At 36.9% G+C, this 12,002-nt stretch overlaps 1 protein-coding gene across 2 annotated transcripts in view; it reads right to left on the minus strand.

Annotated features, from left to right (window-relative positions):
• LOC134535038 (uncharacterized) overlaps positions 1 to 12,002 on the minus strand; it is a 373,285-nt gene that overhangs the window by 57,787 nt on the left and 303,496 nt on the right. For both annotated transcript variants that reach the window (XM_063373884.1, XM_063373875.1), the window contains one exon: positions 21 to 110. In XM_063373884.1, coding sequence (XP_063229954.1) covers positions 28 to 110 — 83 coding nt within the window. In that variant the 3' untranslated portion in view covers positions 21 to 27. The remainder of the gene's footprint in view (positions 1 to 20; positions 111 to 12,002) is intronic.

Consider the following 12,002-nt stretch of genomic DNA (forward strand, 5'->3'; position numbering starts at 1 on the left):
AAATTGCGTTGAAATATTACCTGTGGTTCATAACCTGTAGCACAGCAGGCATGCCGCCATCAGGACCAGCCACGCATGTTGGGAGCTGCTTCGGGGAGGCGCGCCGTTGGCTGGGAACACGAGCACAGAACACTTTCAGCGAGGGAAGCACCGTCACTTGTGTACGTTACATACATTGAGCAAAACTAAAGCATTTTTTTTTTTAGATATTTTCTTTACAATTAATTCATAAAATTCCTGGAAGTAGGCACACAGCGGTAATCACATGGTAAGTAACTATAATTTCGCTGACCATGCCTGACAGCCTTACCACCTTAACTTGAAAATATTATACTTTTAAGTTCATGCAACTGTCAAAGGCATGTGATACTCAATGCGGTTCTGTCAGAGAGCAGGTCTTAAAAGTTAAAAAAATTATGATGAACTTGCCAAAGTATAACATGCAATAACTTTCAAACATTAGATCTACACGTTTTCACGCACTTATTACAATCCGCACAATATTCCAGAGGTACATAAAGATAAAGAACCTTTGTTTTTGTCGTTATAAAACACATATTATGCAATAGGGAATAACTACAGAATGGTTTTTATAATTTAAAAAAAAAAATTAATCCCTAATAATATTATAAATGCGAAATGTGTTTGTCTGTTAGTCCTTCTTTCACGCAGCCACGTAGCAACGGATCGACATGGCTGATTGCATATATATATATATATATTTATATATATATATATATATAGTATATGGGCTGGGAAGTGACATAGACTACATATAATTATGAAAATCCCTCCCCAATGGAGTGAAAAAGGGGTAAATTCAGATTTATAATAAAAAATCATATGATGTAGGTCGTAGACAAAAAAAATACAGTGACTTTATTTCATTTCTCTATGTCCACCACACGGTCATATAGTAAGTTCTGGCAAATTCCTATAATTCAGTTTGGCGAAACCCATCGCTTAGTGAAGCTCGCGGCTGCTAGCGAATTAAAGGCACTAATGAATGTTTATGTATAACTTTGTCAGTAGATGGCGTTGCCTTGAATTCATAACGTACTATCATTTGGTGCGTCCGTCACGTCTTGCTTATGGGTTACCTCCCTCCGTAAAAAATGAAGTTGAAGATTGGTGTCCTGGTTTTGCTGATGCGTAGCCTTGATGCACCGATATTGTGCAATCATTGGGACTTTGAAATTAAAATTTCGTGTTTTTCAAGCGTATCTCCCACAGACTTGAAACTCGGTACTGATTTTCCTTGTACTATTATAAATAAATAAAACTGATTTCATCGCTATGCTTTATACCTACACATCCTCGCATATACAATAACGTTACAAACAATTTATTTTTAATATCTAGTCACAGTTCTGTCCACACATTTATTTTTATTATCATGTCTATGTAGTGTCTGTTGCCATTAACTTAATATCCTTCTCCAGGACATTTCACTTTCCTTGCACTGTGAGCCAGTCATTGTACCAATATTTTTTGTGGCTTCAATAAAAGAAAATCGTAGGAATATTTAAGGTGCTGCAGTATATCATCAATCCTGTCATTGATATTATTTTTCATCAAGGAAAATATAATCGAGCATAACTGAGTCAAAAAAAAATTATGTAGTGCGAGAATCCCGGAGATGCACTGTGAACTAGTAAGCTTGCCACAACTTGGTCTTCTGCCCAGATGCAGACTAACTTCCGCCTGATTGCAGCTCACACTTGCCATCCAGCGCAGAAGAGTCCCACAGGCACAGGGTTATAACCGTTTCAGGTCATTATTTTATATTTACGTTACACACGGTTAAATTTGGAAACTTTTTGAGCAGCCAAACTTCAACAAAAATATATATAGTGCATTCTTTTTGCATAATTATCTGAAAAAAATTTGTATTATTTACGTGTCTGTGCAGTATTGATAAGGAAAATGAAATGGAATATAAACCTACAATACTTAAGGTTCAAACTTAGACTTCATTAGCTGCTGCTATGTAAAATAGTTTAATTTCTATCAGAAAAAATATTAATTATACCTGGCCTTTTAAAAAAAGTCATAATTTTGAAGATTTTAATAGACATCAAAAAATTAAATTAAATTCTCTGAAATAAATTTCTACCATACCACACAGTAGCCACCAGCATTGTTTTTATACACAAAAATGTTCAGTAATTTAATTCATTAGGTTATCATTATCAATTACGCAAAACATTTAAATAATTCAACTTTATCAGCTAATTATGCAAAAAGTATGCACTATATTTTTTTTTTTTTTCCATTTTGTTGATTTTCAGCCACTTGAAATGTCTACAAGTTTATCCGTGTTAAACGTAAAAATAAAACAAAGACCTCGAATGGAACATACACCCTTAAGAATACAACATAAAAAAACGTAGACTATGGCCCACTTCTTAAAAATTTGTCAAATAATTTAACAGTATTGCAATTGTTTTTGAATACACCTTTTCAAAATCAAATAATCGTGGGGAAAAACATCCAAAAATCTATTTCCATGCCTTTTTTTTATTTTTTACCCAATTTTCACAACTTTTGTTATACCTGGAGCTTCATGAGTATCCCGTGTAATGTACTATTTGCTTTTCGAGACTATCCCAGTCCTTTTCCAAGAACTTACACCAACGTACGACTAGTCGGGTAAACCAATCCAAGAACAATTCAGGTGATTGCGGTCGACACCAGGCTTGGATTGCAGCTTTCATCTCGTCGTCACATTAAAAGTGATGTGCCTTAATGTGCTCTTTCTTCTGCGGAAAAAGGTGGAAGTCGCGAAGTGCAAGGCGGGAGCTATACTGCGTGTGCGGTAGAGTTTCCTAGGACTGCAGGCGTTGCAACGCCTCTTGCGTCTCTCTATGAGGGAAAACAAAATGTAACATTGCAGAGAGGACACGTGTGGTTTTCAGGTACAATATTAATGTGGAAAATCGAGTAAAAAACAAACCTTGAACTTATCGAGCTGATTCAACATTATTATAACAATATAATGTTATTAAAAAATAAAATTAAATTCATTGACGAGATTCGAACCATGTCCCTTCAAGTTACCAATTGCACGCTAAACTGCTGTGGTAGGAAGCTTCTTTGAAAATTAGAAGGAGAATATGTACTAACATCACTGTAATTTCAATTTTTTTAGGTATTTTAAAACTTTAAATTTCTTTTTACTTTCACATATTTTAGTTTAACAAATATACTCCTGGGTAGTTTCACTATAATTAAATTTCATTTTGCACACCAATACGTTTGGTATGTCTGCCTAATGTTTAGTTAAGTGATTGTGTACTGATCTATGTTGATACACGTGGGTCCGCCATCTTTGTGAACCATTTCCGTTCATGGACTTCCGTTACATTTTTCACGAAATTACTCCTAGGAAACGCGCAATAAATAATTTATTATAAGTCCTTTCTTTAAGTGTAACAGAGAATTTTAAATGAATACAAAGAAAAGTAATGTTACGAACTTTGTATTGAAAAAAATATATACACAATAAACCAATTTCTATACATTTTTCTTAAAAATGCTATTTATTCTAAACCGAAATTTGGTGTCCATCTATTTACTGATTTATCATAAAATTTACGGGTGGATTTCCAAATTTTTAATTAAAGTGTCACTTGTATTGATTTCTCTCTCTCTCTTTCTGTTTGCACAATAGGAAAAGAGAGAGAGAACACTCTCCCGTGGCACTGACGTCACAACCAGCTGCCACTCAGCTGTCTGGCGGGGACGAGTGAAGTCCACGAGGAGTACCTCTAGAACACCGTGTGGTTGGTCAGATAGGGGATGTGAGGGGGCGGTGGACAGTAATGGAAACCACTCGCCGAACGAAAAAAAAAAAAACCACCTCCCTCAGTGCAAGGGCCTTCTATCTTCCTTCCTTCCTTCCTTTACCCCCTCCCCCACCCCCCACATAATCCTTTTTTCCCCCCTGAAGACCCACCGAGACCGAGATCGTATCCCCGACGGGGCCTTCGCAACCACTGCTTCCTGCGATGCTTCTTTTAACCCCCCCCCCCCCCCCCAATTTCCCCACCACTTAAACTCCCTCGTTTTCCACAAGGTTCAACCGCGCCCCTTATTACTTCCGCTGCCCGAACAAGTTTCGTCGGTCGCATCGCCGCCATCTTGGATTCATCATGAACTTTACCCCACAGCCTGCAGGGCCGTTCCCTCAGGAAATATATATATATATACATTTTAAATTTCAGTTATCTTCCCAAAGATGTTACTATGGAAGTTACGGAATGACATACAATTCTTTAGAGAATGTAAAAATTTTTGACGATTCTAAAAAAACACCACCAATGATTTAACGTGTCCTTCATCCACTGCTATTCTGTCAAAGTATTTGTAAACAACTTAAAAATGCGCGTAAATAATTATGTGTTGCTTTGCAAGTGACAGTTGGCAAATATACAACAAATCACTTATTCTAAAATATGTCAAATATTTGAGAAGTCAAGTATCACAGACGTTATGGATAATTGATAATATACAAATGATCAATTTTTTTATTATTTTTAAGTTTTTAAAAACCATTTGTAGTGCCTGTAGGTATATAAGGCACTTCTATAGTCATAAGTGTATTATGATCATGATAGTAACCACTAAAGAGGCCCTTATTCTATCACTTAAGTTAAGTGGTTGTAAATATCTGACACTTACCCTTATGTTTTCTTGTTAATTACTTAAGTTCAGACAGTTAATAATTTAATTACTGAGTAATATTCATTTACCATTGGGTTCAGTTCAGACAAATAATAAGTAAATTTTGCAGTTATGAAAATGAACTAAAATATTTTACATAATTTTTTCATTACTCGATTGTACAAATAGTTGTACTATTTTCATTTACAACACCTTCAAACAACGATATACAGTTCATCCATAAGTTGTCCTTTTGATAATACTTACAAACTAAGGTTTAGTGAATTTTATTCGTTTATATTACCGCTAGAAAAATCTGGTCTGCAAACCAATAAACTTGATGATTACAGGCATATAATTAGTACACATCGACTACAAATACCTTGTATCAAAGTTTATGTAATTGAGCATATTTTACCAACTCATTGTGTATGAACTTTACAACTCAGTTCAAAGAAAAAAAAATTAAAAATGAAATTGCTTCGGCTAACTAGATACAGTCATGAGCTTGGATCCTTTAAAATCAGGAAAATTAATTTACGAGTAAAATTGATATCTTCATATTAATCAGTTTTCATGAAAAGTCTCACTTCAGATAAATTATTTTGTGTATTTAATTCGTAAACTTTGTGCGTTTCAAGAAATTATTTAGTTCAAATCACTTTTTAATAAACTACATTTTAAACAATTGGCGTTATTGCAGAAGCGTACATGTAACTTAAACTTATTGCTAGTCTTAGACACAATAACGCTTCTTAATACATAAAAAAATTTGCATGATCTAGAATCAATTATATCACACTAGCAGTTGCACAAGCATTATGCTTAAATAACTAATGGCGGATCATAAACAAACGATTTAACTTTATGCGGTGATCCTTTGTTTTATACTGTTTTTTAATACTGTGGTTGTTCTACTGTAATTTGGCTTTCAAAGGTAACAAATTGAAACGACACAAAATCCTGTATGCAGTAAAGTAGGTTTTTCCCGATGTGTTCATCTGACAAACAAATTTTCATGTAACATGGAAAGAGACTGTAGGCTTTCGCAACCATTGTATATAAAACTATGTTGGCATCGTTGTCGAACCACGTCTAAGTGATAGATATTACCAACGTTTGGTTATAAATTGCAGTAGGCATCTTTAGGGTTCAGAAGAAGCCCGCTGCAATTCAGAGCGAAACTTCGGTAGCTGAATCTTCCATTTTGGTGGGTCTCAACATCGAAAGCCTAATCCCTAATAATATTATATATGCGAAATTGTGTTTGTGTCGAGTGCAATTTTCTCGCCCGCAACGTCTTCCCTTCACTAACGATTCTGTACCCCTGAAAGCAGACAAACCGCCAGACACTGAAGCTTCGCCAGATGCCTGTCCTCCAGGCATCTGCCCGCGAAGCTTGTAACGTGGCCAGGAGCTGCCACGTACAACCGGAGGATCCACGTGACTTGGTAGTAGTTCCTCCGCGAGTTTGTCCGCGAGCCTTCTGGCCCGCTCTGGAAGGCGAAGTCGGTTGGCAACAGGGGTTGTAAATAGGCCCCCCTCGGGCACACCAGAGACAGGGTGAGTGAAGCTCTCGAAGAAGTACGTCGCCATGCCATCGCCTTAACCACCACCAGTTTACACTTTGTCACGCTGTTCGATTCTGCGCCTGAAGAAGAAGTTGGACTTAGCCTCGGTAAGAAGTATTCTACATATGTTTTGAGCTCGGATTAGCGCGATCACCGACGAGGAAACAGAGGCAGCAATCGGGCATATAGTGCAGCAGCGATGGAAGGTAACTCGCTCGAAGACTGATATACGCAACTCGCCCTACGAGTTGGAACTCGCCAAGTGAGAATTTAATGAAAACTCACTGTCGGATTTGGGTACTGTTGGGTGGTCCTAGTACCACTTAGTATCAGAAAAGACTCGCCGCTGATGTAACCAATTTTACTCGCCGAACGAGTGAAGAAGAAGCGAGTAAGCCGAGGAAATCGTTGCAAGAAGGGCACGTGTACCAAGAAGACAGCAGTGACGGGGCGATAAGGCAGTATTACGAAACAACGACTGTAACCAAATTATCGACGAGTTGTGTGTGTCGGTCAGAACTAATGACTGGCTATGTAACCGCTGTGTGACGGGAGCAGTTTCTTTGTGCATGGTACGACATCCCAGTAAAATGACTTTGAACGAGTGTACCAGGTGGAGTCAAGGAGCAGTTGCTGACGAGTCGCGACAGGCGAGTCGTGGCCAGTCTTTCGTCCAGGTGCTCGAGTCGTCCCAGAGACTTCTTTGTGAAGTTAATATCGGCCGTCGACGCCATCGAAGTCCGGGTCGAGAACTGCAGGGACTGAAGAATGCTACTCGGCCGGCGAGTGGACGTAGTGAAACGACTCACCGCTGGCCCTGGACTGGACGTCACTTTGAGGACTGTGAGACGAGTGACCACCTTTCATAGGTCCCTATATTCAGGGGAGGATTATTCTTCATTACAGTTTCTACTTCTATATTCTTGATTAATTTATTTTTATTAATGAGGAAATAGGTAAAAGAGTAAAATAACACGGTTTTTTTATGTCTTTTATTAATTATTGTGCATTTAATAGTAATAATTGCAGGCCTAACGAGCAGTGATGACAGAGTTGTTTGATTATGGAAATTTGTCAGTTAAATATGTAATATTGCATTTTGTGGGTTTTCCTACTTACGTATGTTAGCTATTAATTCTCGTAAAGCTAGTGAAACAAAGAGAGCCCGTTTGTGTAAAGCGAGTCCCATAATAATATTTGCAAGTAGCTCCAATAAAGTATTTAAAATTCCTGTCAAAGTTTTATATGGCCATGTTTTCAAAGTTGATAATGTTTTAATAGTACATTATGCTGATCGTTAATAATTATTTTTCTTTCCTTGTTACCAGTTATGATACGGGAAATAGTCTTGATGCTAATAGAAAGAGTGTAAATGTAAACAAGAGAAAATGATTTGTTTTAAATATTTTTTTAGCTTAATATTTTACAGTTAAATGTGAATAAACGTGACTCTCTAAACACAGGTTTTGTGTTCGCTCGGTTTAAACACCTTGCTGTCCCTCTCGGAAGGCAACATGTTTGTTTGTTTATTCTTCTTTGACGCAGCAACGAAGCAACAAATTGACATGGTTTCTTGCATAATAACAGTTTATGGGCCGGAGATTGAATCTGCTCTTTTTTTTTATCCCGGAAAAATGCACGGTTCCTGTGGGATATATATGGAGTGTAATGCTAACATGGTAACGGGCTATGTATTATTTGATCTTTTTGACGTGATAACGTCTTATAAATCGATGAACGCCGGCTGCACGCACGAAAAATAGTCACTTTCCGTCTGAGCCGATCGTGCAAGAACCGGCCAACTACCGTGCAAAAAAATCTTCTATAATATCGAACAGGTTAATGCGGGCTTTGTAACCAATTGTTCGTGATTATATTTAAACAAATTATTTAAATTAAATATGCAAAAACTGTAAATAATATTTGAAAATTAAGAATAATTCATTTTTCATCAATGTTTTCTTATGACGTTATCACGTAAAATTATCGTACGTAAACAGACTTTACAGACAACCCGCTTTTTTTCTTGAGGAGAGGCATGTATAATGAAGTGTGTATGTTTTGCTCGTAGACTGCCGTAGCAAAGTACGTGTACTTCAGCTAGTAGTTTATAATGAAACAGACTTTTAATTGATTACAAATCACATAATAGCTGGTAGCTATTATTGACATATTAATTGCTATCTATAAGTCAAGGGATTTTCATTGTGACTTGGAGGTCCAATACCTTTTAGGTCCCCGCCTACCTGGCTACACATACGGCATGCCAAACTTCAGAATTTTTTTTTTTTGAAACCTGCTCAAGTTAACAGAGAAATGTATGTTTAGAAAACATTTAAGAATTTGAGGAGGTTGAATAATTAGTTTGTATTTCGTTTTTAAACTGTATTTTTTAGAAGAATGAAGGTGACTGAAAGACGTCTTATCATAACTTTTAGGCATGAAATACTTGGTTCAGATTCTTGGAAGCACTAAAAAAATTTGCATCACACTTTAACGTTATTTTATACGCCATATAATTTAACGGTTACCGCACAGTTTATCCTATAAGCGCCAGCGAGCCTCGCACTCATCATACCACCCCACCCGCGTGACGCCATCGCCTCGTGCTATATGCAACCCGCAACGCGCGCCTGCGCGCCGGGACAGCGGAGGGGACAGGGATTACACATACACACCGCACCCAATCAGCTGCAGGTCCAGGCGGCGAGGTCGCCGGGAACACAGGTGCCTCCCGAATTGCTAATCGCACGTACACACACACACACACACTGGAGCCAGGGCCAGCCGCTAACTGCTCACGAGTGCGTTTGCATGCCGGGTCACGCGCGGGGTCCTGGGACGCGTCTCCTGGGTACACGGCACACAACATACACCCCCTCCTACACCACCGCCCCTGGTGACACCCCCACCCGCTCACCTCTGGCCACCTGGCGGCTAATGGACCAAGGGGTGGCCGGCACGCCCCAGTAGGTCGCGGGTTCGAGCTGCGGACACCGTGCTGATAACGCCGGAAGACGACCTTCACGAATACCTTCATGACCAGAGTGGCCCAGTTAAATATTTTTTAACTGTGGAGTATGCAGCTGTCGATACTGGAATTTCAGAGGCACCAAACTGGTGTGCAGATTTTATTTATTTTTCCCTTGCTGTAAACACGATTTATTTGATAATTATAGACTTGACTGCCATATCAGTGCTGTATGTGTGTGTGAATAAGTCTAATCTCGGTAACGATCAAATTCATGTCTTCTCATTTTGCACAGAAAATTATAATATGAAATTATGAAACGAGATTTAACGCAGAATCTTTAAAAAATGTCGAGTTTTGTGTTTTCAAATATATTTCTTGACTGGGAATCACAATTAGTTTCCGCACCTGCCGCTAGAATTCGTTGTTGGAGCAACTACGTCGAATATCGAATCATTTGATTGACAGGGTGAAATTATGAACTATGTTAAGAAACATCCCCGATGAAAGCTAAAATTAATTGAAAAATACTAAATCTTGGCTCTGGACCTGATTTTTGACAAGGAATTTTATTAATACACTGCCATCTGGTGCCAATTCATTTAACAATAAACATTTTTTAATTTACCTTTCGCTTTGTTAATTTTAGTTTGGCACTATGAATGCAAATAAATTATATATACGGAAACAAAAACTCACTAATATAAATTCAATTGAAAAATTTATAAACGTAATTTCTTTCACTGAAATTCACCATCATTGATTTTTATTGATATTGACCAGCATACAATATCAGTCACTAAAGTATAATATTTAAAAGCACACACACATTTATATATAATTTTTATTTGTATGCGGTCTTTTTATTTCATCCTATGAAAGTTTCGTTCCATGATGCTTGGGTATCGTAAAAATTCACTCTCATAAACTTTTCATGGCGCACCTAAAGAAGTATGACTTCAAACATATGTTTGACAGTGAATATTACAGGGGGTGGTGAGGGCTGTCAGGACGGCGGAAAAGAACCGCCTAAGAAGAGACCACAGCCCAAGGTGGAACCCAGGAGGAGATACTTATTTGCAGAGACACGGAAATCTCGTGGTTTCATTTGGTCGCAAGCTGGAATGAAAACCTTTATACCCACGCCCAGTGCTGATGTTTGGACCGCAGGTATTTGTACACGCCCCTCCACGACAGTGAGCCAACGATGCCCGGCTAGGAAGCAAGTAGGCGAATCAGGTAGTGCCGATTAAACAACAACAAAAACAACAACAATAACAACAACAAAAGGTTTCTCGCCAAGATAATCACATCAACCCACGTTAAAGTAATCGTTTTACAGAGCAAGCAAATTATAAAGCTTTGAATTTTGTCTCGACGCCAAACGAATTTGCAAAATTTCCGTTTCACTATTTATTTTTTAGCTTCCGCGATGGTTTAGGCGAGTTCACCAATGAGGTAAAGCCAATAGAAATAATGTATTTGTGGTTCAGATAGGGATGTTATCGATGACCACAAAGATACCCTCACACAATAAAATTATCTTTTATTTTTTGAACGTAATAAAGGGTTAAATGTTACAAAGTCTATATTTTTAAATTAAAAATATAAAAACAAACAAATACGGTGGTTTTATCATAGCAATATAAAATTTCATTCTATAAAAAGATAAAATAAAAAAATGTAGAATGTACAAACACTCATTAAAAACGATTTAAATACGTAAATAATTTTACTATTTATGTATGACGAGCCATCAAGCAAATGTTATTATTATTACAGAATAAAGAATATTATTTAATACACTTACACCTGCCAATGATTTTGTATATTTTTTATTATTTGCGTCACTCTATTTGAGTTGGCCAATTAATTTCACAGATGATTTATCAATTTTCTTTTCCTTACTCCTCACTCACATTTTCCCCACCTGTTATGCGTCCTCGCAGATCGATTACCTGCCCGCAGGTTGATGCCCTTAATTAAGGCGGAGGCAATATGATTTTCGGTAGACGGCCGGAAAATTACTTCTGCAGATCACTGCAAATAAAATTCTGTATCACAGCTCTAGCGATACTAAACAAGTTCCACGGAACAAGATGGAAGTGTTGGTGTAAAACGTACAGGTGGCTTACAGACTTGATAATACTACTGAAAATTTTGTAGACAAATGTTTATTTTAAGTAGTAATCTCAAGCATACGTTGTATGGATTTTATTTAACTAAATATCAAATATAATAACATATGGACCTTTTTTGGGATAACGATTCTACTTAGGAACATTTTTTTTTATGTTAGTAAAACAAATCAACTTCACTAAATAAAAGTGATTTTTAAAAACTAATTTTACTTTTACTTACGTTTTAAAAATGTTGTTATCCTCAATGGTAAACTTAAATTATACAAAACAAATCATATTAAATAATTTTGTTACCATTAAAATATTAAAAAAAATTAACTTTAAAAAGCTGTCAAAATGTAACATGAAAAAAGTTGAGAAATTTTTCCTACAACCAGTTTTTAATTTTAGTGGCACAGGAAGACAAAATTCTAAAATATTGAAGTATCCTTAGTTATTTTGTTACCGTTTAAATATTCTTGACAAGCTTGTAAACACACTGCGGGAAATTCTTTAAAACAACGAAAAAGAATTTTAGGAGTATTATGGTTTTAGTACACACTATTCTGCCGTATAAAAATAAAATAAAATATTGTACAAATACAAAGTTTAAGGAAACGATTGTGAGAAGATGATTTTTATAACCACGTGAAACAATATTTTTCAAATACCATG

This window comes from Bacillus rossius, chromosome 1 (assembly GCF_032445375.1).
Source record: "Bacillus rossius redtenbacheri isolate Brsri chromosome 1, Brsri_v3, whole genome shotgun sequence".
NCBI classification, from domain to species: Eukaryota; Metazoa; Arthropoda; class Insecta; order Phasmatodea; family Bacillidae; genus Bacillus; species Bacillus rossius.